At 44.4% G+C, this 27,759-nt stretch overlaps 1 protein-coding gene across 1 annotated transcript in view; it reads left to right on the top strand.

Annotated features, from left to right (window-relative positions):
- The window catches only part of DDX47 (DEAD-box helicase 47), a 403,902-nt gene that overhangs the window by 93,397 nt on the left and 282,746 nt on the right, over window positions 1-27,759 (top strand). The window contains exon 4 of the mRNA XM_068242689.1: window positions 27-98. Within this exon, the coding sequence (XP_068098790.1) occupies window positions 27-98 (72 nt within the window). The remainder of the gene's footprint in view (window positions 1-26; window positions 99-27,759) is intronic.

The following is a 27,759-nucleotide window of genomic DNA, read 5'->3' as shown; positions in this document are numbered from 1 at the left end:
TTTTTTTTTTTGCTTGACTTTTTCAGTGGTTATCGTGGGTGGAATTGACATGATGTCTCAAGCTTTGGCACTTGCAAAGAAGCCACACATTGTTATTGGTAAGTTAACTTTTCATGTTTCTAATTTTGTGTTATAGTGAACCTAAAGGCTTGTGTGCATAAAGGGTACCTTAACTTAGAGGGATACGGATGTTTCCTTTTGAACAATACAAGTTGCTTTTCAGTCCTGTTGATCTCTTTGGCTGCAGTAGTGGCTGAATCACACACCTGAATCAAGCATGCAGCTAATCCAGTCTGACTTAAGTAAGAGCATCTGATCTGCATGCTTGTTGAGGGGCTGTGGCTGAAAGTATTAATTAGAGAGACAGGATCAGCAAGAGTCAGGTAACTGGTGTTATTTTAAAAGGAAAAATCCACATCCTTCTCAGTTTAGGTTCCCTTTAAAGATAGCTTAAGGGTTTATGTCTATTTAGTCAATGTGAAAGGGAGAGTGAGCTCATGCATAGCTTACAAAAACGTGTTTTTTTTGTTTTTTTGTTTTTTTTTTAATTACTGGAACCCTTAAGTGAAAGGAATATAGACACTACCATATTTATTTACAAGTTGCCTGACATCCTGCTTATTTTTCATGAATCCCCCACCTAAAACAAGCATGTGGCAAAACAAGTCAGACTTCAGTCGAACATCTGATCTACATGCTTCTTCTCTCTTTGGCTAAAAGTATTAGATGCAGATGAACAACAAGGCAGGCATACAATTTTTGTATTTAAAATGTGCAGCACGGACAGCAGTTGGGACAGGACGACAGGGCCAGGGAGCCGGACGGGTGAGCGCACATACACACTGACATATGGCAGCGGTGTGAGGAGACCTACAGCCCGTTTTTAAACAGGCTTTGGTCAACTTACTTGTGTACACACACCTAGATAGATAGAGATAGATAGTGTGTGTGTGTGTGTGTGTGTGTGTGTGTGTGTGTGTGTGTGTGTGTGTGTGTGTGTTTGCAAAAGTATTCGGCCCCCTTGAAGTTTTCCACATTTTGTCATATTACTGCTGCAAACATTAATCAATTTTATTGGAATTCCATGTGAAAGACGAAACAAAGTGCTGTACATGTGAAAAGTGGAACGAAAATCATACACTATTCCAAACATTTAAAGGATACCACAGCTGAACAAACAGAAAGATCCAGTGTGTAGGGGGTTAAAAGTACATACTGTGACCTCCTCCTGCCCCCTCCCTTTGCTGCCGTTCGTGGAAGATTCATGCCGGTGTCCTGGGCGACTTGCTTGACCCTTGACCTGAATATAAATCTTCGCCTCTTCACTTCTGGTGGCGCATAGCTATGGGCTCAGAAGCACGCTGTCCCCTGCGTCTACTCTGGGCTGCGTGTGCGCTCCATTACACCAAGCGTCACATGATTAATCATGTGAAACTTGGTGTAATGGAGCGCACACGCGGCCCAGAGTAGACGCAGGGGACAGCGTGCTTCTGAGCCCATAGCTATGCGCCACCACAAGTGAAGACGAAGATTTATATCCAGGTCAAGGGTCACGCAAGTCGCCGGGACACCGGCATGAATCCTCCACGAACAGCAGCAGACGGAGGTCACAGTATGTACTTTTAACCCCCTACACACTGGATCTTTCTGTTTGTTCAGCTGTGGTATCCTTTGAAAAACAAACAAAAAAACCCCCTGCAAAGTGGGGTGTGCGTAATTATTCGGCCCCCTGAGTCAATATTTTGTAGAACCAATTTTGCTGCAATTACAGCTGCCAGTCTTTTAGGGTATGTCTCTACCAGCTTTGCACATCTAGAGACTGAAATCCTTGCCCATTCTTCTGTGCAAAACAGTTCCAGCTCAGTCAGATTAGATGGACAGCGTTTGTGAACAGCAGTTTTCAGATCTTGCCACAGATTCTCGATTGGATTTAGATCTGGACGTTGACTGGGCCATTCTAACACATGGATATGTTTTGTTTTAAACCATTCCATTGTTGCCCTGGCTTTATGTTTAGGGTCGTTGTCCTGCTGGAAGGTGAACCTCCGCCCCAGTCTCAAGTCTTTTGCAGACTCCAAGAGGTTTTCTTCCAAGATTGCCCTATATTTGGCTCCATCCATCTTCCCATCAACTCTGACCAGCTTCCCTGTTCCTGCTGAAGAGAAGCACCCCCAGAGCATGATGCCGCCACCACCATATTTGACAGTGGGGATGGTGTGTTCAGAGTGATGTGAAGTGTTAGTTTTCTGCCACACATAGCGTTTTGCATTTTGGCCAAAAAGTTCCATTTTGGTCTCATCTGACCAGAGCACCATCTTCCACATGGTTGCTGTGTCCCCCACATGGCTTGTGGCAAACTGCAAACGGGACTTCTTATGCTTTTCTGTTAACAATTGCTTTCTTCTTGCCACTCTTTCATAAAGACCAACTTTGTGCAGTGCATATTCTCTTAGACAACCTCTGAGGCCGTCACAGAGCAGCACTCTATGCACACAGGTGCACTCTATTTAGTCATTAGCACTCATCAGGCAATGTCTATGGGCAACTGACTGCACTGAGACCAAAGGGGGCTGAACAATCATGCACACAACACTTAGCATTTATTTGTAAAAAATGTTTGGAATCATGTACGATTTTTGTTTCACTTCTCATGTGTACACCACTTTGTATTGGTCTTTCACGTGGAATGCCAATAAAATTTGATTCATGTTTTTCATGTTTGTGGCAGTAATATGACAAAATGTGTAAAACTTTCTCTATCTATCTATCTATATCTCTATATCTCTATCTCTATATCTCTATCTCTATCTCTATCTCTTTCTATGTATAGGTATCTCTATATGTGTGTATAGAGAGAGATAGAGAGATAGATAGATATATATTCTCTCAAATTCGACTTATGTGCGAATCACCTTGCTGTGTCAGTGCGCACAAGTGTACTGACTCACCCGATCCTGTGCCCCCGAGTGAAGACATGATCGGAAAGGAGTGTAGCGATAATGCCAGTGCCTGTAGTGACGCTGGTGCTGTGTGGACTTGCAGCGAGCAACATGCTTCTCTGCAGTGGATGGCAGGCGGGGAGAGCTTACTGGATTGGATTGCAGGAGGGTGGAGAACAGATGATTGGATGGCTGAACAGAGCAGAGGGGAAACGCTGAACACCTGGCCGCACAGTACAGAGAAGAATAGCGGATCGCATGGCCGCACAGTGCAGTGGAGAACAGTTAATTAACATGGCCTCGGGGTGCAGAGAGTACAGCTGATCACATGGCCGCACAGTGCTGAAGAGAATAACTGATAACATAGCCATGGGGTGCAGGGGAGAACTGCTAATTACATCGCCGAATGGAGCAAAGTAAATGGCTGATCAGATGGCTGACACGGAGCAGAGGTGAACAGCTGAATGTATGGTGGGAAAGCGAACAGCAGAACAGCCTCCGTCCAGACTTGGTGATTTATTTGCTGTGCACTATTGCCCTCCCTGTTCTGCTTTATATTTCAGGCATTCAGCAGCCTTGTCTGCTCGGTAACACTTTCACTGTGCTCTGCACAGAGTGCACAATCTTTTCATTGACTCTTTAATTGCTGCTGCTGTTGCATGTGTTTCTTTCTCTCTTTTTTCCACGTCCACTTGGCACTTTATTCACTGGTTACACTTTTCACTCGTCATCAATTTTTCTTTGCAGTCTTTGTTTTGCACAATTTCCTATATCTACTGCACTTGGCACTGTCTGATTTATGACATGCTGTTAGCATAGTATATGATGTATTGATTATTTAATTTTCTCATGATTTTTTTCCTGTTGCAAATTACATCAAATTCATGGATTGCATATTGCACTTTATTGGATGAGTTCACAATATGTAAATACTTTCTGAATAATGTGCATGTGTCCTGCATAATTCTGAGCAAAGTCTGTGTCACTATAAGGTACATGGCTTGTAATGATAAGTAGGGTGCTGGCTATGGAGAGGGGGCAGCCTACTGAGGACACATATGGCTACAGGGAAATGGGCTACCTCATACTGGGGGCACATCTGGCTATTAAAACTGGGTATGGGGATGCCTCGTGGTGGTACATTTGGCTATTTATACTGTGGAGGGGGGCTATACTGGGGAGGAGGCTTATATGCGAGTCAATGATTTTTTCATGGTTTTTGAGGGGAAAGTGGGTACCTCGGCTTATATGCGAGTATATACGTTATATAGTAGAGAGATATTGTGTGTGTGTATTTACAGTGGGTTGCAAAAGTATTCGGCCCCCTTGACGGTTTCCACATTTTGTCACATTACTGCCACAAGCATGCATACATTTTATTGGAATTCCACGTGAAAGACCAATACAAAGTGGTGTACATGTGAGAAGTGGATCGAAAATCATACATGATTCCAAACATTTTTTACAAATAAATAACTGCAAAGTGGGGTGTGCGTAATTATTCGGCCTCCTGTGTCAATACTTTGTAGAACCACCTTTTGCTGCAATTACAGCTGCCAGTCTTTTAGGGTATGTCTCTACCAGCTTTGCACATCTAGAGACTAAAAATCCTTGCCCATTCTTCTTTGCAAAACAGCTCCAGCTCAGTCAGATTAGATGGACAGCGTTTGTGAACAGCAGTTTTCAGATCTTGCCACAGATTCTCGATTGGATTTAGATCTGGACTTTGACTGGGCCATTCTAACACATAGATATGTTTTGTTTTAAACCATTCCATTGTTGCCCTGGCTTTATGTTTAGGGTCATTGTCCTGCTGGAAGGTGAACCTCCGCCCCAGTCTCAAGTCTTTTGCAGTCTCCAAGAGGTTTTCTTCCAAGTTTGCCCTGTATTTGGCTCCATCCATCTTCCCATCAACTCTGACCAGCTTCCCTGTCCCTGCTGAAGAGATGCACCCCCCTAGCATGATGCTGCCACCACCATATTTGACAGTGGGGATGGTGTGTTCAGAGTGATGTGCAGTGTTAGTTTTCTGCCACACATAGCGTTTTGCATTTTGGCCAAAAAGTTCCATTTTGGTCTCATCTGACCAGAGCACCTTCTTCCACATGTTTGCTGTGTTCCCCACATGGCTTGTGGCAAACTGCAAACGGGACTTCTTATGCTTTCTGTTAACAATGGCTTTCTTCTTGTCACTCTTCCATAAAGGCCAACTTTTTACAGTGCATGACTAATAGTGGTCCTATGGACAGAGTCTCCCACCTGAGCTGTAGATCTCTGCAGCTCGTCCAGAGTTACCATGGGCCTCTTGACTGCATTTCTGATCAGCGCTCTCCTTGTTTGGCCTGTAAGTTTGGGTGGATGGCCTTGTCTTGGTAGGTTTACAGTTGCTCCATACTCCTTCCATTTCTGAATGATCGCTTGAACAGTGCTCCGTGGGATGTTCAAGGCTTTGGAAATCTTTTTGTAGCCGAAGCCTGCTTTAAATGTCTCAATAACTTTATTCCTAACCTATCTTGTGTGTTCTTTGGACTTCACGGTGTTGTTGCTCCCAATATTCTCTTAGACAACCTCTGAGGCCCTCACAGAGCAGCTGTATTTGTACTGACATTAGATTACACACAGGTGCACTCTAGTCATCAGGCAATGTCTATAGGCAACTGACTGCACTCAGATCAAAAGGGGCCGAATACACACACCACTTTGCAGTTATTTGTAAAAAATGTTTGGAATCCTGTATGATTTTCGTTCCGCTTCTCATGTGTACACCATTTTGTGTTGGTCTTTCATGTGGATTTCCAATAAAATTCATGTTTGTGGCAGTAATATGACAAAATGTGGAAAACTTCAAGGGGGCCGAATACTTTTGCAACCTACTGTATGTTTGTGTAAAACCTCGCCACGCTGAGGCGCAAGCCTCTGGGTCTCGGCGAAGCTCTGATGTCAGTGGAGCTCCTTCCTTATTGGCCAAGCGGACGCGTCCTCAGTACGCACTCAGCCGCTGTAAACAATGGCAGCATGTGTATCGGCATGTCAGCTGACTTGCTGACATGCCGCAGACTGGTTGTTTTGGATTCCGTTACTTTTGATTGGTTGGTGCTAATATAAAAGAAAGGTGAGCACTCTGTCTTCGCCTGTTATAGCCTATGCTGGGCTTGTAGTTGAGATTGCGCTCACACCAAGTGCCTTGTCTTGCTGCAGATTCTGTCTGTCTTGACCAAGCTTCTTGCAGATCTGATACCTTGTAGCCGACCCAGATTGTACCTGACTACGCTTCTTCTGATCTTCTGTTATCTACCCGGCTTGTACATGACTTTGCATCTTCTGGATTCCCTGTTGCCAAACCTAGGATTGTTAAAAGACCTTGCATGAACGCTGCCTGCCCTGTTTGCAGATGTTAGGGCTGGGTTAAAGGTCAGTCATATGAGCATACAGTCTGACCTATAGCAAGTAACTAGACAAGCCTCCCTGACAAAACACGCACGTACGTATATATGTGTATATATACAGTGGCTTGCAAAAGTATTCGGCCCCATTGAAGTTTTCCACATTTTGACACATTACTGCCACAAACCTGAATCAATTTTATTCGAATTCCACATGAAAGACCAATACTAAGTGGTGTACACGTGAGAAGTGGAACGAAAATCATACATGATTCCAAACATTTTTTACAAATAACTGCAAAGTGGCGTGTGCATAATTATTCAGCCCCCTTTGGTCTCAGTGCAGTCAGTTGCCCGTAGACATTTCCTGATGAGTGCTAATGACTAGAGTGCACCTGTGTGTAATCTAATGTCAGTACAAATACAGCTGCTCTGTGATGGCCTCAGATGTTGTCTAAGAGAATATTCTGAGCAACAACACCATGAAGTCCAAAGAACACACCAGACAGGTCAGGGATAAAGTTATTGAGAAATTTAAAGCAGGCTTGGGCTACAAAAAGATTTTCAAAGCCTTGAACATCCCACGGAGCACTGTTCAAGTGATCATTCAGAAATGGAAGGAGTATGGCACAACTGTAAACCTACCAGGACAAGGCCATCCACCTAAACTCACAGGCCAAGCAAGGAGAGCGCTGATCAGAAATGCAGTCAAGAGGGCCATGGTGACTCTGGACGAGCTGCAGAGATCTACAGCTCAGGTGGGGGATTCTGTCCATAGGATAACTATTAGTCGTGCACTGCACAATGTTGGCCTTTATGAAAGGGTGGCAAGAAGAAAGCCATTGTTTACAGAAAAGCATAAGAAGTCCTGTTTGCAGTTTACCACAAGCCATGTGGGGGACACAGCAAACGTGGAAAAAAGGTGCTCCGGTCAGATGAGACCAAAATGGAACTTTTTGGCCAAAATGCAAAACGCTATGTGTGGCGGAAAACTTAACACTGCACATCACTTAGAACACACCATCCCCACTGTCCAATATGGTGGTGGCAGCATTATGCTCTGCATGCTCTGGGGGTGCATCTCTTCAGCAGGGACAGGGAATCTGGTCAGAGTTGATGGGAAGATGGATGGAGCCAAATACAGGGCTATCTTGGAAGAAAACCTCTTGGAGTCTGCAAAATACTTGAGACTGGGGCAGAGGTTCATCTTCCAGAAGGACAATGACCCTAAACATAAAGCCAGGGCACCAATGGAATGGTTTAACCTCCTTGGCGGTAATCCCGAGCTGAGCTCGGGGTATGCCGCCGGAGGTCGCCGCTCAGGCCCTGCTGGGCCGATTTACTTTCTGAAAAAAGCAGCACACGCAGCCGACACTTTGCCAGCCGCGTGTGCTGCCCGATCGCCGCCGCTCCGCGGCGATCCGCCGCGTGCAGCGGCGAAAGAGGGTCCCCCCAGCCGCCCGAGCCCAGCGCAGCCGGAACAAACAGTTCCGGCCGGCGCTAGGGGCTGGATCGGGCGGCTCTGACGTCAGGACGTCGACTGACGTCCATGACGTCACTCCGCTCGTCGCCATGGCGACGAGGAAAGCGAAACAAGATAGGCCGCTCATTGCGGCCTATCTTGTTACTTTCGATTGCCAGAGGCGATCGAAAGTACGCTTCCGGAGCACCCTCTAGTGGGCTTTCATGCAACCAACTTTCAGTTGGCTGCATGAAATATTTTTTTTTTTTATTAAAAAAAAAAACACATTGCAGCCTCCCTGGCTAAATAAATAAACCGCCAGGGAGGTTAAAACAAAACCTATCCATGTGTTAGAATGGCCCAGTCAAAGTCCAGATCTAAATTCAATCGAGAATCAGTGGCAAGAACTGAAAACTGCTGTTCACAAACGCTGTCCATCTTATCTGACTGAGCTGGAGCTGTTTTGCAAAGAAGAATGGGCAAGGATTTCAGTCTCTAGATGTGCAAAGCTGGTAGAGACATACCCTAAATGACTGGCAGCTGTAATTGCAGCAAAAGGTGGTTCTACAAAGTGTTGACTCAGGGGGCTGAATAATTACGCACACCCCACTTTGCAGTTATTTATTTGTAAAAAATGTTTGGAATCATGTTTGATTTTCATTCCACTTCTCACGTGTACACCACTTTGTATTGGTCTTTCATGTGGAATTCCAATAAAATTGATTCATGTTTGTGGCAGTAATGTGACAAAATGTAGAAAACTTCAAGGGGGCCAAATACTTTTGCAAGCCACTGTATATATACACACATACTGTACATATTCAGAGGGTTAAAAAGTGTTGTTTAACTTTGAAGAGCACAGTGTATATCTCCCTGTCAAAAGATTGCCACACTGACAGGGAGAGACGGGCAGAACAGCTGCTTTGTAAAGAGTGATCGATGTGATTGGCTTACAGTTATCACGGGTACAGGAGCCACACTAATTGGCTCCTGGTTGTTACATAGTAACTAAGTTGTCTAATGACAACTTTGTTACCAGTGGCGGATGCGCGCAATTGCAGCCTGGAGGCTTTATTCATTAGGACGTAGAATTTGCGTCCAGTCAGAACAGCAGCACCACCACCACCTACTGGACATACAGTAAATTCGTACCATGTCGGTCCTCATTAGGTTTAAGTATGACTTTTTTCACCTGCATGGGGAGCTCCTTTGACCGCATGTTCTGCAAAATCTTCCACATGCAAGCACCACACCTCAAATCAACTCCAGGACTTATCTGCTTAATTGATGACGGTGTGACACATTCAATATATTTCATATCAGCTGCATCATAGCTCAAACACAATCTCACAACAATGTTCCCGCCTAGCAAAGGGTTTAAAATTTTTCAGTGCAGAGTCAATTAGCTTTTAGCAGCTGGGTCCCAAGTTAAACTGAGTGCAATTAACAGCGGTTTACCCCAGCCATCCTTCTTGGATTAGCCTGACAGAAACTCATAAAAGCAGGCTCTTACCAGCCCTGACAGTCGCCAAAGCACACTTCTAAACTTTTGCCAGAAACTTCAAAGAAATCCTTATCTGTGTTCCTCACACATCTGTTCTGTTGGTATGCCAGTCTAACCCAGAGAAACCTAAAATTCATATTCCTTCATTTTTAATGCATTTCTAGCTGCTAGGAATATGAGAACTGAACCATTTTTTAACAGTAATTATTAAGGGTAATCTGACACACCTTCTACGAAATTCCCTGGCAGATTGGACACTCAGACTCGGATTACGACAGGTTCTCAGTTATACATTACAGTTTAATACTCATGTTTCATATGTGTGAATTCGTAATGTCTTACTGAATGCAAATATGCAATCTGTTTCCTAATATGACTTATGGGCATTGAGCGATCGTCCTATTCTGCCAGATATCTGTCCTTGGATGGGGGACTGCCCCTAGCTCCAATTGCAACAAGGCTGGACTTTGCTTGTCATAGCCACTCCCCAGCTGTAGAGTGGGTAAAACCCAGCATCCTACTTAGTTCTGCGTCATTTGTTCATCATCCTTGTCAAATTCTATTCAGGTGCCAACTGGATACTGGCCAAAACGCAATACTTTGGATTACTCTGCTCAAAGACTTTACCACTTATTGGACACAGCCAAACACGTTATTATGAACTTTTCTGACAATTCATCATTCACTCTTTTCTGTTTCTATCCAACCAAATCTGTTCAGCTGCTCAATATATTTCTTTAGCAGTTTCAAAGTAGTGTATATTTTTTGTGTATAGTTTCATAATAAAACTAACGATTTAATCGTTCCAGTTTTTGACCTTGTTACCTGATTATTCTGATCCATGCTAAAACTTTCTTTCCTCAGAAGAGACACAGTACCGCATTGTCTTATCTACATAAATTGTTTGATTTGGCTAGTTAAGTTGCAATAAACTTTCTTCATTTTAGGAATAGCTAGTCCGAGGTGTCTCCACCAATTTGGATAGTGATGGCAGCAAGTTACCAGATTTCCAGTGCAAAATTGATGATTTTTTTTTCTTTTTTTGTATGGATTATGCATACAATTTAGATTGTATCATGTATGGGCACACCTTCCAATCTTATGCTAGGTACACACGATAGTTGTTTTTGGCAGTATTACCTGCCAACTTGTCCGATCTGAATTTCGATCGATTTTCCGATTGATTTCCGTTCAAGTCTATGGAAATCGATAGAAAAATCGATCATACATGTTGGAAAAAATCCATCTGGCAGGTAAATCTGCCAGAAGATTGTATTTTTGGAGGGAGCAAAGTCGGGTCAAGAGCCAGATATAGCGCCTCTGTGGCGCTATATCTGGCTCTTGACCCGACTTTGCTCCCTCCAAAAATTGTTTGCCTGAAGAAGCTGGACTGTTACCCGTGAAAGAAATGCGTTGCACTTTTGGAGCTCATAATAAATGTTACTTTAAGCTTGAAGTAACCTGCCCGTTGTCTGGCCATTTTTTCAGAAGGGAGGTGAGTCCACCCACTTCCCCCATTTTAACTAATTTTACTCTACTTGGCGCCTCTGTTGTTAAAGAGTAACTGTCAGGCTGCAGAAGCTAATTTAAACCTCTATTCTCCTGTGTTAAACAGTTTAGAAGGAAGCCATAAAGGCATTATTGAAGATAAAAATCTCTTTTACCTTTGATGTGTTCTTATCAGAAAAGCTGTTAGACCTAAGAGGACGCAAGCCGCATACTATACTGCAAAGCATTCTGGGGCCCTCCCCTCGGCTGCTAATGAGACGTTTCAGCAGCTTGTAACTCAGTCCAGCACGTAGCACTGATAAATCTCCGGGGCAGAGTACACTGCAGGAGTCAGCTATTGTTCCTAGCCACATGGCTCATTAATATTCACTGCACACTGTGTTGTTCAAGTAGGAGCTTATCTGTGATCAGGAAGCAGGCAGGACATGACGACACATTTGACAGAAAAACATGGAGCCTGCCATGAGCTGTCAGGAGCATCTATCTCTGCATATACTATATACAAATTCTGTGAAGTACAAACGTGGACAGTGAAATGCATATGTAATGTAAGTACAGCCAATCTTTAGCTACTGATATATGTGTTTATTTTCTCTGAGACCTTATACCTAACAGCTCCTCTTTAAACCACATAATTGTTTAGTCCGACCTGGGTGGAGGGGTGTATCCCCATTTCCTTCTATCCTACAGAGAGCGACTTCTTAACCCTGAGCGGGGTCAGGTTACAATTCTTCCGCCTGCTTATCCAGTGATTGCCTTGGATCAGACATCACCTTATTAACATACTACACCATATCGGGATCTCGGTTCTCCCCCTTTCTTTCAAACCTAAGCAAATGTACCCCCTCCTGAATAAGGCAGCGTGCCGTGGCAAAAAGGTGGGTGTGGCCATGACATAATGTGGGTGGAGCCAAATACTAGCGTATTTGACTTCCCCTTCCTGTGCCCTGCTCCTCTATTCTTCGCTACAGGACAATGCTCAACCATCCCCACCCCCACCCAGAAAAACTATATTCCCCATGTATTGCATACATACATACATACATACATACTGTATATGTGCTGCAGCACAGTTTAGAATCAGGGGCGTTACTAGAAATCACTGGGCCCCCCTGCAAAAATTTGGGTGGGGGGTGGGGCCCCCCCCCCCATAGGTGCCAAACAATTGTAATGGGGCAGCGTTTCACCATAAAATAATCAAAATGTGTACAGCATTTCACCATAAAAGAATTGTAAAGCGAGCAGCATTTCAGCAGAAAATAACCGTACAGTGGGCAGCAAGAAAATAATCACAATGTGGGCAGCATTTCAGCAGAAAATAATCACCATTTGTACAACATTTCACCAGAGAATAACCGTACAGTGGGCAGCAAGAAAATAAACTCAATGTGGGCAGCATTTCAGCAGAAAATAAAGGCAATGTGGGCAGCATTTCACCTGCAAAAAAAATAATTTACTCACCTGGCAGAAGTCCCCTCACCTGGCCGGCCTCTGGTGTGCAGCTCCCCGGACGATGTTGCTCCTGCAAATCTCCCACTCTGAATTGGAATAGCAGGGCTACGGGAAGTTGGCGCCCGAAGCCCTGTACTGGAGATACAAATAGTTTCCAGTACAGGGCTTCAGCCGCCATCTTCCCGTAGCCCTGCTCTGCCTGCCGAAGACTATGCAGGCTGGAGCAGGGCTGCGGGGAATGAACTGGCACGGCGTCTATTAGAAGCCGTGGCCAGTTCAACACCTGGGGGGGTCCCACAATCGGGCGGCAGCGCATGCTATGCTTTATTCAGGCGGTCATGCGGGAGATGTAGGGTAGCCTAGCTATCTGATTGGCCCAAATGCTGCCTGTCACGCAGCATTTGGGCCAATCAGAGAGCTAGGCTACTACACATCTCCCGCATGAGCGCCTGTGAATGGAGCATAGCGTGCGCTGCGGGGAGATTTAAAATAGCTGGTATAGTAATTCTAAACTGTGCTGCAGTGGTTCTCCGCCATTTTGTCTGCGGCCCCTGGGGACCCTCTGACAGATACTGATGTACCCCCAGGCGTACACGGACCCCAGGTTGAGAACCACTGCTCTAGTGGATGATACCTGAATAGCAACTGTGGCATAGTAAGATGGGATTGGTGGGTTTTTTGTCACAGGCGGACTTGCCTTCACCTGCCCATGAAATAGCCTTTGAGCCAATTGTGCAATTACTTTTGAGCCCCTGAAATTAAGAAATTGTGTAAAAAAAAAAAAAAAAAAAAAAAAAAATGCTTTTGTCTCACATTTTTATGGAAAACTTTTGTTTACTTACTGAATTAAAACTGAAAGTCTACTTTTCTGCTGAGTCAATTGCATTGACTCCTTGGGCATTTGCAGAGTTTGCTCCATTTTCAGTGGCAAGTGTAAATTGCTCCTATACTTAAAGGGAAGGTTCACGCAGGAGCTAAAAAAAGAAAAATCCAAATCTACTTACCTGGGGCTTCCTCCAGCCCATGGCAGGCAGGATGTGCCCTCGCCGCGGCTCCACAGGCTCCCGGTCTTCTCCTGTGGCGCACCCGACCTGGCTAGGCCCGGCTGCCAGGTCGGGCTCTTCTGCGCTCCAACGTGCATGTCACTGGTGCGCGCTGACGTCATCGAACGTTCTCCGGGCTGTACTGCGCCGGCGTAGTAGTTCTGCGCCTGCGCAGTACAGCCCGGAGGACGTCCGATGACGTCAGCGCGCCTCAGTGAGGCGCATTTTGGTGCGCAGAAGAGCCAAACCTGGCAGCCGGGCATGGCCAGGTCGGGTGCGCCACCGGAGAAGACTGGGCACCTGCGGAGCCGCGGCGAGGGCACGTCCTGCCTGCCACGGGCTGGAGGAAGCCCCAGGTAAGTAGATTTTTTTTTTTTTTTAGCTCCTGCGTGAACCTTCCCTTTAACATAAAATCCCTCTACGCATGCACTCGCGCCCCACTAAATCATGCCATTTTTTAGAGCAGTGTGAACCAGCCCCTATCAGTGCTGTCCAAGGTTGCCAAACTTCTATGGCCAGGTATACCTCAAAAAAGAGTTTTTTTTTTTTTTTTTTTTACTAACTACTGTTGTGTGTCCTAGCTTTGCAGTGCTTGCCATGTGTCCCCATCTTCCCAGAGCATCTCCGTATGTATATTGCTTTCCTTTTGAAAGGTCTCTTGTATCCTGGGACCACTTTGACTGGGGCAGGTACTGCAGTATGACCAATGACAGGAACTGGGACTGCAGTGCCAATGGACCACTGTCTGAGAGTAGAATTACAGTGACGAGCCAGAACTGCAGTTTTACCACTGGTTGACTTGTAGTGCACTAACTGGCTCCTGGAACACCGTGACGTTTGCCTGCAATAATGGAACTGCATTGACATTGTGGCAGACACCGACTCTATCAGCTGTTGCCAGTTCAGTATCTCTTTGGCATTGAAACACGCACTTCACAAGATATTCGTTTATGCTTTTTGGACTGAGAGTCAGTTATTACCGACGATATTACTATTGCATAGGATCTAACACCTATGCTTTAACTGTTGCTGCTAATTGTACTTTTTATACACCGTTTTATACATTTATCACTGTGGTATTGTCACACCGGTTTGTACAGTCCTGTAAAGTAAGCCATGTTGGGAAGAGATGTGGCGTAGCAGTGCAATGGAAAGTCAGGGACACGTAGCCAGGCAAGTATTGCCAGGGTACAGTAAGCAGACAGATAAGGTGGGAGTAGCTCACAGGCTGCCTGTTGGACTGGGTATTATGGGTCATCTGTATGCCCTTTAATAGTTAAAATTGTTGCTGCAGCTTCATACCACATTTATGTAAATGTTGTTTGTATTCTGAGACAAATTCAGGCGTTCTAACTGGTTGGCTGTGTTAATTTGCATATAAATTCAAGAATATTACTTAATAGTTTATTCCCTCAAAACCTTAACTACTTTTCTCAGACCAGATGAGCTTATTTCTGGCTGGTTCACACGCTAGTGTTGTCAGCCAAGGTGGACAGTTCGCCTATCTCTTCTGAAAATCTTGTACTGTACAGTTGCCCCAATGTGCTTGTGAATATCCTGAGTACTGAATTGTCTTGGTTGAGTGCATTCTTTTCCTCCTTACCCCGCCTGATGGTAGCCACTGTGTTGTGGCCACGTCATTGTGCTTCCATAGCAACAACACCAGGGGCGTAACTAGAAATCACTGGGCCCCCCTGCGAATATTTGGATGGGGCCCCCCCCCCCATAGGTGCCAAATAATCGTAATGGGGCAGCGTTTCACTGTAAATTAATTGTAAAGTGGGCAGCATTTTACCAGACAATCGTAATGTGGGCCAGAAAATCGTAATGTGGGCAGCAGACACCTGAAAATCGTAATGTGGGCAGCAGTGACCAGAAAATCGTAATGTGGGCAGCAGTCACCAGAAAATCGTAATGTGGGCAGCAGACACCTGAAAATCGTAATGTGGGCAGCAGACACCTGAAAATCGTAATGTGGGCAGCAGGCACCTGAAAATCGTAATGTGGGCAGCAGTGACCAGAAAATCGCAATGTGGGCAGCAGTGACCAGAAAATCGTAATGTGGGCAGCAGTCACCAGAAAATCGTAATGTGGGCAGCAGACACCTGAAAATCGTAATGTGGGCAGCAGACACCTGAAAATCGTAATGTGGGCAGCAGACACCAGAAAATCGTAATGTGGGCAGCAGACACCAGAAAATCGTAATGTGGGCAGCAGGCACCTGAAAATCGTAATGTGGGCAGCAGACACCTGAAAATCGTAATGTGGGCAGCAGACACCTGAAAATCGTAATGTGGGCAGCAGACACCTGAAAATCGTAATGTGGGCAGCAGAGACCAGAAAATCGCAATGTGGGCAGCAGTGACCAGAAAATCGTAATGTGGGCAGCAGTCACCAGAAAATCGTAATGTGGGCAGCAGTCACCAGAAAATCGTAATGTGGGCAGCAGACACCTGAAAATCGTAATGTGGGCAGCAGACACCTGAAAATCGTAATGTGGGCAGCAGGCACCTGAAAATCGTAATGTGGGCAGCAGACACCTGAAAATCGCAATGTGGGCAGCAGGCACCTGAAAATCGTAATGTGGGCAGCAGACACCTGAAAATCGTAATGTGGGCAGCAGACACCTGAAAATCGTAATGTGGGCAGCAGACACCTGAAAATCGTAATGTGGGCAGCAGACACCTGAAAATCCCCCTCCAGCTAGTCAATGTGTGTGGGCAGCGGGCAGCGGGCAGCAGCAGGATACATACCTTCTTCCTTGCGTTCCATCGCCGCCTTCTCGCTCTAGCGGCTGACGTCACTTCCGCTTCCGGAAGTGACGTCAGCCGCTAGAGCGAGAAGGCGGCGATGGAACGCAAGGAAGAAGGTATGTATCCCGCCGCCGCTGCCCACACACATTGACTAGCTGGAGGGGAGCGCAGAGGGGAGAGCCCCGAGGTGAGGGAGAGGGGGGAACTTCCCCTCTCCCCGCCGACTGTGGGCAAGGCTTTCCCCTCATGCTGCCACCCCTCCAGCCCCCAAAAAACGGCCCCGAGCGGGCCCCAGGGGGGGGCCGGGCCCCCCCGCGGGCGCAGGCGCTGCAGGGCCTATTGCTACGCCCCTGGACACAGCCATGCACAGCATGTTTAGTGATCTGCTGTCTGTAAGGCAGCGTCCTGTGCACTTGTCTCCTGCTGTGTGTGTGCCCTGGCCCCAGCTTGTATCGTGTCTTTAGTGCTGCCCCTCCCCCTTCACACTGCGGGAACTTAGTGGAACTGAACTCTTGCACAGGACAGAAGAAAACGGAGAAATGCACCTTGTATTTAGAGAGAATAGCCTGTGTAATTTGATCTCTTTCTGTGTCAAATGACTGCAAATTGAGCTCATTTGAAAAGCACTGAATGTTAACATGTCTGCTTCCAAGAAAGCAGGAAGTAGACACACTGCAGATTTATTGCAGGATTTGTATCCGCTGTAGCAAAAAAAAAATGTCTTTTAAAGGTTATGCTGTTCATGTTTTAGAGCAGAGAGGAAGTTCTGTGTTCAAGTCTACTTAAAGGACCTGAGCACCTTAATCTGAAACAATCTCTCCCTAATGCTAGGCACACACAATGCAATTTTCTGACAGATTTACTGTCAGATCGATTATTCCCAACATGTCCAAATTGATTTCCGCACGATTTCCTATAGACGTGAACAGAAAATCGAAAATCAGATCGGATCTGTTGAGAATAATTGATCTGACAGTAAATCTGTCAGAAAATTGTATTGTGTGTACTTAGCAGGTACATCGGCCTGCCTCCTCATCCTCTTTTTATTCTGTAAGCATAGTTGCATCCCCCCGTTGCACGGCACCTGGCTACTTTTTATGCCACCCGGCTGGAAAAAATTTCTGGGGAGAACACTGTGGCCCCTTTGGAGAGTTTTCCTCAACATTTTTCCTTGATGTTGTTTTGTCAATAAAGAACAGCAATATGTTGCATTGATGGTTAAACCCTGTGGTAGTTTCTAGGTAGTCCACGAGCAGAACTCCCTTTTGAATCCCAAAAATGGTTACTATTTATATACAGATGTCTCCACATGTCTCCTGTTAAGTAAAATTGTCAAAATTTTTGGGATCCACTTTGCATCAAGCTTTCTAATTTCCAAGTCGTTTGGGGAAAATGGCACCATCTCTCTCGCATTGTATTCCCTGATAGGTAGCAATATCATTCATGATCATGTAATGGATGGCTTTCACATTTGCAGGTACAGAGACACGCCTACCACTGGTTTTCCCACTTTCAGCTTGGAAATGGCCTGTTTTAAAATTGACAACCCAACATAAGCATATGAGGGGGCCAGTATCACCCATAGTTTTGTGACATTTTATCATAGATCTGCTTTGCACATTTCCCTTATAAACAAGGAACTTGCTTATCATCATATGCTCAGAATAAACACTACTGATTAATTAAATACAGTTGTATACCCTTTCCACAGAGATGTCTTAAAAAGTAATGCTAGGTACACACCATACAATTTTCTGTTAGATTTTCTCTTACATTTACCTGCCAGATAGCTTTTTTCCATGTTGTAGGTAAATCTAACAGAAGAATCTAACAGAAAATTGTATGGTGTGTACCTAGCATAACTTTTATTAAATAGTTTTAAAATAGTTAAGCATATAAAATAAAACTGTTCCCATAATGTAACTGGGAGAGAGAAAAAAAAAATTCAGAGCCCTATGAGTGAGACTATATACCGTATTTTTCGGAATATAAGACGCACTTTTTCTCCCCCAAAAATAGGAAAAAGTGCCTGCGTCTTATATTCCAAAGGCAGGGAATCCCCGACTTCAGAACCGCCTGCCGATGCCAACCGCCGATCCGCCGCATTGTCGGGGACTTCCTGCCTTGTCCCCCTGTGTGGTCTGCCGGTCCGCTCCCCCGGTAACAATAACTGCAGAGCAACTCACCTTTCTATGGATTCCAGCGCTGTGTGGTCTGCTGTGTGGTCCTCCGCCTCCAGCATGTCAGCTACACCTGTAAATGAAAAGTTAGCGCAGAGACGCTTACCTACTCAGCGGCAGCGCGGCGGTGGCAGCACGATCTGCAGACATCTCTCCCGGTAGGCTTCTCCTAGTGACGGCTCCTGCTAATGACTCATTGAGTCATGGGGAATGACTCATTGAATCATTAACAGGAGCCGTCACTAGGGGGAGCCGCGCAGCTTCCCCTAGAAACGGCTCCTGTGAATGATTCAATGAGTCATTCCCCATGACTCAATGAGTCATTAGCAGGAGCCGTCACTAGGGGAAGCCTCCCGGGACGAGATGTCTGCAGATCGTGCTGCCACCACCGCGGCTGCCGCCGAGTAGGTGAGCAGACATCTCGGCCTCCCGGGACCGAGATGTCTGCAGATCGTGCTGCTGACGCTGAGTAGGTGAGCGTCTCTGCGCTAACTTTTCATTTACAGGTGTAGCTGACATGCTGGAGGCGGAGGACCACACAGCAGACCACACAGCGCTGGAATCCATAGAAAGGTGAGTTGCTCTGCAGTTATTGTTACCGGGGGAGAGCTCGACATGGGGGGGCACAGAGGACAGGATGGGGACTGGGGGGGCACACATATGGACATGCACAGGAGGGGGCACACACATGGACATGCACAGGAGGGGGCACACACAGGAGGACAGGAGGGGGACACAGGGACTTGTCAGGCGTTTTGTCAATGTTTGTATAAATCCTTCAAAATAAAATGTAATGCTCCTGGGAAAATGGGAGGAGCTAAAAATACAAACATACGCCTAACTGTGAGCTCGTTTTTCGAGGTTTTTCCAAGTACTGGTTTAAACATGTAAACGTAGACCAATTTGTAAAAATATCAATTTAATATCAAATAAATATTACAATATCAAAACAATATAAAATTGCACTTTTGATTTAAAACAAAACTCGTAAGGTTATTCCTATAATGAGCAATGAGCTGGATAATACAGTTTCAGTAAAACATCAAAATGTTATTATACTCATTTACCAAAAGTAAAAGGCTTAAACCATTAGCAGTCAATTCAAATACAGTGTAGAGCTATGACTCATCAAATATGGCCACCGGCCATGTCAATCAATTTACCACAGGATTCCTGGAGACAAAATGGCTGAATCAATCAAAAACAAAATGGCTGCTATCAAAATCAAAATGGTGGCTACTAAAAACAAAGTGGCGGCTATCAAAAACAAAATGGCGGCTATCACAATCAAAATGGCGCTATAAAAAATCAAAATGGCGCAGTTAAAATCAAAATGCGCTATCCAAAATAAAATGGCTGAGGTCAGCTATACCATTCACTATGACAAATTTAGGATGACCCATTGGATATAACGACTGGGCGTTGCCCTACAATTGATATGCAATAAACTATAAAATGACAGGAATTTTACTTCTGTCTACACTTTAACCTCTGCTGGCCTGTATTACTACACAGAGCAAGCGGGTTATATATATATATATATATATATATATATATATATATATATATATATATATATATATATATATATATATATATATATATATATATATATATATATATATATATATATATATTTGGAGTAAAATATCTATTGAGTCATCCTAAATCTTGCTAGGTGTGGCCTGCTTGCTGCGGCAAAATGTCATAATATCAATACTTAGGGGAGGTATCTTGAAATCTAGCTTTTATCCAAAACTGAGTTAAACAGCCAGTTATCAATGAACATATGGTAAATCCTATGGGAGTTGTTTCCAATTTGCAACTTTGGAAAAGCTCACCCCTTTCGGATAGTTATTTCTATCAAACAATGAAATTCAATCAATACCTCATATGTTCAGATATTCTGCGCTGTAATAAGCCATCTAACTAAAAAGAAAACAGAACTGGATTCAAGTATAGTCACCAAGATGGCCTCTGGGGCGTATTCCTTTAGGCGTGGCCGCTTGTGATCATTCAGATGGCATGGATTCCCTTGTGAGCCCTCTTCTGCTGGTGGTCTGATGATCCCTCATTGAATGCCCTCTCTCTTCTTAAACTCATCACTATCTATGGTCCTGCCCAGGAGATCAAATCTCCCAGCCTATCACAAGGCAGTGGGAGTGAACAGTGGGAGTTTTCTATAACTAATCTTTAACCCAAATGCAATCCTGGATTTCACCCTCTGGAGGTGCTGTTGGCTAACTAATCGCCTTCTTAATGGGATATTTGAAAAACTAGAGACCTTTTGATTATGTTATATTAATTATAACTCACAGTGGATAAATCAATGCTATAAAATTCATATCTATGGATAGCTGATCTGGATTGGAATACTGGTTATTATTCAGGATACAGTGACCTTTTCTACTATATTCAAGATAGATTGGATTTGATCCAAAATCAGTGGCATACTTAGAATCACCAGGGACCTCTCATTATAACACATTGTGCATGTTAGCAAAGTTTTAAATCTCTATCCATTAATATAATTGTCTACAGTGCAACAAGGATAAATATATATAGCCTTTCCATACCATTCTGGATCTAGTCATTCAAAAATGTTGATATTAACATATACATTTTCATATTATTACTGGTTTGTCCAGCTATAAGAAAAATAAAGGTAACATTCTCAATTGATATGTCATAATATATATATGTGCTGTCTGCATTCTGAACCTAGATGGGGAATTGTAATATAACCTTATGTTTCTTTAATATGAAATTTGCTGATAGCAACCCAGTATATTTCCTAAGTCTTGTTTTTGTGTTAGGACTTCAGTAACCTTTGAATCAAAAACATTGTGATAAACCCTCATTCAAGGCTTCTTATGCATTCAATACAGCCAGGTTTGAGCAATTGTACACAAATGCTAGTCCATCCCTAAACAATCTATTGTCACTCAGATTTTTCTTGTTTGCTATCTTGCCAAGTGTTTTGGTCTACCACAATGGCTAATTTCTAAAATATACAAGCCTTAGAGATTGTATTCAGCTTATGTTGGGAAACTGTTGGTTTTTACACAAGGAATAGCCTGAGTTCATTGTTCACGCAAGTTGAATTGGATTATCCATTGCAAACAGCACCTCAGCTGACTGCCTGTTATTTATAGCTAACCTCACTTTAGAGACACAGACAAGTCAGTATTGCTATATTTAAAATAGGCTATACAGGTTTTAATAATCAGCACCTATATTAACCTATAATAACCATGATCATCAGAAAGTCTTTGTCTTCTGTGCCTTAAGGGAAGGAAATAATTAGGTTTATTTGTATTCGATCATATACAGTTCAATTGATCGGAAAAACGTTATTTCGCCATACTGACATCTCGACAGACTGGAGGACCACACGGGGGGGGTGTAGGGGACACAGGGACTGGAGGACCACACGGGGGGGGGGGTGAAGGGGACACAGAAATGCACACAAGGGGGGCAGGAGGGGACACAGACACACACAGGGGGACAGGAGTGGACACAAGGGGCCTGGAGGACCACAGAGGGGGGCTGGAGGAGACACACAGGACATGAGGGGACACATGGGGCAAGAGGATCACACAAGGTGGCAGGAAGGGATGCCACACACAGGGGGACAGAAAGGGACACATAGTGGACACAAGAGGACAATGGAGAGAACATGTACTGTACAATATGCTCCTGGAATATGGACGCACCAGGTTTAGTATATACTGTATACATTCTTTTTCCCCACAATCCTTCAGGGCAAGGTGAGACGTCGCTCCTCCCAGGAACAGACAGCACTTCCCCTATAAAAAAGTCACATGGTTAGTCCACTCTCAGTGCTGTTTGTTCCTGCGTCCAGGCAGGTCGACATCTCCCTTTGAGATCGGACCTTTGTGCTGGGCTGCAGGTTAGGTTCTCTGGTTGGCTGAGACTGTGGTAATGAGGCAGTCTAGCCATGCGCTCCAGGCTGGATCTTTCTGGAGTTTGCCTACCTTTCTCTCCCGCTGCCAGGGAGAGCAAGTGTGGAAGGTGTGGGTTTCCCTGGTCAGCCTGCAGTGGAGTGGATGCGGCGATAGAGGTAAGTGGATGTCCATGTGAGTGCTGGAGGGTCAGCGTCTAGTGCATGCGGCCGCCGTTGTGTGTGGCTCTCTGGGGATGCGTAATATCTGGCGGGTATGCCGGAAGCCGCACATGTAGCACTTGGCTGATTAGTCTCTCAATTACTTCTGCCCCCACTCCTCATTGTAACCCTGCAGGCCAGAAGTTAGTTTAAAGGGGAAGCTGCACGGGCTGGATAGCACTGTTTGTTGCTCTTGGAGAGACTTTGCTTATGTTGGATGTGTTTGATGCAATATGTCCACTTGTGATAAGACAGAGAGCAACCCAGCCGCTCAGAAGGTGAGATAATGGTATTTTTTTCTGAGCTTGGTGCTGTTATTCATGCAGGTAACACGATTTATTGTATGCCTTGCTGTTTGTGTTTTGGGCTAAACCTTCAGAGTCTGCTGATAAGGCTAAGCCTCCTGCTACTTATAAAATATGCCCTATTTGCGATCTTAAGCTGATGCTGTCATGTGCTAAAAAATTGTCAGATTTATATGGACAAAGTTTTAGGGAGCAGCCAGGCTCTTCTGTGCAAGACACTTTACAGGCCTTTAGAGAATAAATTAATGCTGCTTTGGCTTCTTTTAAAAGTTCTTTGTCGGAGGGAGCTCCGTTGTCCTCTCAGACTACAGGGTCAGTTGCTTCCTTGGTGGAAAGGGATAGCGTTGACGAGGCAGAATCTGCAGTTAGTTCTGAAGAGTCACACTCTAGAGAAGTGGAATCTGAGTCTGCATCTAGATTTAAATTTTGTATTGAAGATACTGAAGTGTTAATAGCTGCTTTTAATGATATGCTTTAATATAAATAAAGATATTGTGATCAAGTTATTGGTTCCTGATCAGTTATATAAAGGTATGGAGGGAAAATAGGGTCTTGTTTTTCCAGTCCATATAGCCATCAAGCAGACTATTGTCAAAGAATAGAATGATAAAGAGAAAATATTATCTAAAGCTATTAAGCAACATTTTCCTTTTGCGGCAGAGGATATGATCCTTTGGGATAAATGTCCTAAGTTGGACACTCCATTTTCTCAGATTGCCAAACAAGGAGACCTAGCTTTTAAAGATTTGGGGGATCTTAAGATTGATGCATATCTTAAGAGAATGTGGGAGGCAAGTGCAGTCATATTTAGGCCTGCTGTGGCTTCCACTTGTATGGCTAGGACTTTAGAATTCTAGATTAATCAGCTCAAATCTAGTATTCTGGCTGGAGTCCCAGTTGAACAATTAATGAATTAAATTACAATTCTTACTAAAGCTGCTGCATATTTAGCGGATGCTTCCGCTGAGTCAGTTAGATTAGGGGAATTGGGATGGTCGGTCCCAAACACTAGATTGCAGAGTTACTATTCCAAAAATGGTTGTGTTATCACTGCAATGGTGGTTGGAGGAATCCAACCTGCTAATTTGCAGACTCTGGATAGATCCAGCAGAAGAAGGTTCTCATTGCGGACGCAAGCCTGTGGGGCTGGGGAACTCATGTGGCTCACGAAGCGTTTCAGGGAAAGTGGACAAAATTGGACTCCCAGAGGTCATCCAACTGGCGCAATTGAGGGCAGTGAAACTGGTCCTGGTGCAAGCGCAAGCAATATTAAGGCATTGGCATGTATTGGTCCAGTCAGACAATGTCACAACAGTGGCCTTTATCGACAAACAGGGTAGTACGAGATCCCTGTTTTAGGAGGAAGCGGAAGATATTTGTTCTTGGGCAGAAAACAATGTATTACCATTGAAAGCTGCACATCTCAAAGGTATATTAAATATGGAAGCGGACAAATTGAGCAGAAACTAGGTTCTGCCATCAGAATGGACTCTCAACAGGGATGTGTTTTTAGAGGTTACAAGAAAACTGGGAACTCTGTCAGTAGATCTGTTTGCAACGGAGGAGAATGCTCAGGTTCAAAACTATTTTTCTTTAAACTCAAGTGACGAGTGTCTAGGGGTGAATGAGTTCAATCACGAATGAAACTTTCCGCTTCTCTATGCATTTCCTCCTTTAACCCTTTCCACTCGTATGCCCCGCATAGCGGGACATTGCGAATTTACCGTTCCTGTTGTATGTCCCGCTGTGCGGGACATCATTTCAGCGGCGGTTTGCAGGCACATCTGCCCCCCGCAAAGCCCGATCTCTCTCCCCATGTTTAGTGGTAAGGTAAGACTACATGCCCACACAGGTGGTACCCCCTCCCCTAAACCGGAAGTGCACGATCAGCACTGGCAGGAAGTGGCAGAATCAGAATTCTGCTTTTTATGTTGCTGATTGTAGCAGCTTTTCTGCATGGTCTTTTTTGCAGTTTCCTGGCAGATTACTTTTTTCACAATCTTTGCTGATCCTTTGCAGGTTCTTTCTTGCAGATCCCTTGCAGGTTCTTTCTTGCAGATCCCTTGCAGGTTCTTTCTTGCAGATCCCTTGCAGGTTCTTTCTTGCAGATCCCTTGCAGGTTCTTTCTTGCACATCCCTTGCAGGTTCTTTCTTGCACATCCCTTGCAGGTTCTTTCTTGCACATCCCTTGCAGGTTCTTTCTTGCACATCCCTTGCAGGTTCTTTCTTGCACATCCCTTGCAGGTTCTTTCTTGCACATCCCTTGCAGGTTCTTTCTTGCACATCCCTTGCAGGTTCTTTCTTGCACATCCCTTGCAGGTTCTTTCTTGCACATCCCTTGCAGGTTCTTTCTTGCACATCCCTTGCAGGTTCTTTCTTGCAGATCCCTTGCAGGTTCTTTCTTGCAGATCCCTTGCAGGTTCTTTCTTGCAGATCCCTTGCAGGTTCTTTCTTGCAGATCCCTTGCAGGTTCTTTCTTGCAGATCCCTTGCAGGTTCTTTCTTGCAGATCCCTTGCAGGTTCTTTCTTGCAGATCCCTTGCAGGTTCTTTCTTGCAGATCCCTTGCAGATTCCATACAGAGCGGAGCAATGGCATCCTCTGCAGCAGGTAAAAGAAAAATGACAGCGGCTGAGGTGGCACAGCGGATTATGGAGGACAGCAGCACAGAATCAATGTGCAGGATTGTGGTGATAGTGACTATACTGTCACTGATGATGATGATTATTGCTACAGTGATGACACTGATATTGATGAGGCTGATGAAGGTGGGGAAGCTGCTGAAAGTTGGGAGGCTGCTGAAAGTGGGGAGGGTGATGGTGATCACAGAAAATGGGCAAGCTTCTCTCCTACCAGTGACTGCTTTACTGCATAATTTTCCCTTTAATGTGTGTAATGCAGGGGTACTGCCTGCAGCTAATGTTCCAGAAACTGTCAGTGGGTTATTGAGCAAAAACGAAGTTCGAAAATATCCTTCACCATCCATCCATCTGGAGGAGCAGGACTGATGGTACTATGCAGGAAATAAAGGCATACTTTGGAGTAATTCTTAGGATGGCACTGCAAGAAAGGTGATCTATCCAGGATTTTTTGTCAACTCGGTGGATCAATTACATCCCCTTTTTCGGAGATATTTTTTCTCGTGAGCGATTGTCCGATTCATTGGATGCTACATGTTTCTCCACCCATCAGTGGTCCTGAAGGCCCTCGAACTAGGGGTTGGAAGGTCAGCAACTTGACAGAGCATATGAAAGAAAGATGCAAAAGTCTGTTTTACCCCATAGGAATATAGTAATTGATGAAAGCACAATTAGTTTCAAAGGAAGATCAAAGTATAAGATGCACAATCCTCAGAAACCAAGCAAGTGGGGGCTACGGGGGCTATGTTTTCTATGGCTGATTGTGAGACTGAATACCTCTTTGCGTTTGAACCGTATTATGGATCTGCAACTACGGGAAGCTTGCCATGGCCAGACTTGCCATTTTCAGCTCGCATTGTCCTTCATCTTTGTACAAATCTGAAACAAGCCACTCCTGGATATGAATACCATTTATTTACAGATCGATTTTTACCAGTCACATATTGGCACGAGTTACTAAAAGACAAAAATTCACATAACTGTAACGGTCATGCCCAATCGTAAAGGTCTTCCAAGTGAAATAAAAAAATGGAAACTGAAGAGTTGTGAAGTTTATGTTTGGAAACTTGACAGTGAAGAGATGGTATTGGCATGGAAGGATAAGCGTAATATACACATACGTAGCACTTTCTACCCTGCTACTACGACACAGCAGAGAAGAATGAAAGGTAGAGTGACTGAAAATGTTGAAGCCCACAGCAGTCGTAGAATATACTACACACATGGGAGCGGTTGACCGATTTGGTTATACCAGTAGTTACTTTTTCAACAGGAGATCCCTGAAGTGGTGGAGGAAGACCTTTTTTTGGTTGTTGGAGCTGGAAGTAGTGAATAGCTTCATAATTTACAACCAGTTGCATCCACATGAACCAAAGGATCATATCAGCTACCGCAACAACTTACTTCTTGAGTTTCTTCGCGAACAACGAGCCTCTAGGCCTCAGCGGAGATATGGCCGCCCTTCTTCATTGGACATGGAGGAGCGTCTAAATGGTATCCAGCATTTTATTGCGAATATGCCCAATCGAAACACCAAAGATTGCACAGTGTGCAGTGACGGGAAGACACCAGGTGGCCGGCGAAAAACCACCTATAATTGCGAAACTTGCTCACGCAGGCCAAGATTACACCCAGAAAATTGCTTTAAAATGTACCATACTTTGTCCAACTTCTCTGCTACCAGCCAATAGAAGACACCAAACTGTCCAAATAAGGTATGAAATTAAACGTTGTGTTCTTTAAAATAAGATATACCATGTTACTGTATTACGTACTATGTAAGAATGGGAGAGCGAGTAAGAGGGTGAGCATTTCTGTAAAAAAAAAAAACTCCGAGTAGAGACGACTCCCTTTAGGAAAAAACTCAGTGGAAAGGGTTAAATCTGATCCTGGCAGTTCTCAGCAGTTGGAGAATTCACAGGAAAAGAATAATAATTGCACCATTTTGGCCAAGGAGGAGTTGGTTTGCAATTCTCAAATCATTGGTAACGGAAAATCCTTGGTAGTTTCCACACAGGCCAGATTTATTGTACCAGGGGGAATCTTTGGCATCCTCATCCAGATCGCTTGGGTCTAGCAGTTTGGATCCTAAATTAGAATTGTTGAGAAAAATATTTCTATTACTACTCTGAAAATGCAGATTTCTGCTGTATCTGCATTTTCAGGTATACCTCTGTCCTCTTCTCCTTTGATTATTGTATGCCTTAAAGCTGTGTCTAGGAAATTACCATTATACAAGCCGTATGTTTCTCCATGGGACTTGTTGATATTATTAACAGGTTAGGTTTATGTAAGGAACCAGAGTTCTCTCAAATGGTTGACATTGAAAACAGTGTTTTTGATGGCTATCGTCACAGCTAGAAGGGTGCGTGAGATGCAGGCCCTTTCTACAAAAAAAAGTTCTTATTTTCAAGATTTTCAGGATAGGTTGGTGTTAGACTGATCCTAAGTTTTGTCATAAGGTCA

The sequence above is a fragment of the Hyperolius riggenbachi genome, chromosome 6, assembly GCF_040937935.1.
Source record: "Hyperolius riggenbachi isolate aHypRig1 chromosome 6, aHypRig1.pri, whole genome shotgun sequence".
In the NCBI taxonomy this organism is placed as follows: domain Eukaryota; kingdom Metazoa; phylum Chordata; class Amphibia; order Anura; family Hyperoliidae; genus Hyperolius; species Hyperolius riggenbachi.
This window is presented reverse-complemented; position numbering and strand designations above follow the sequence as displayed.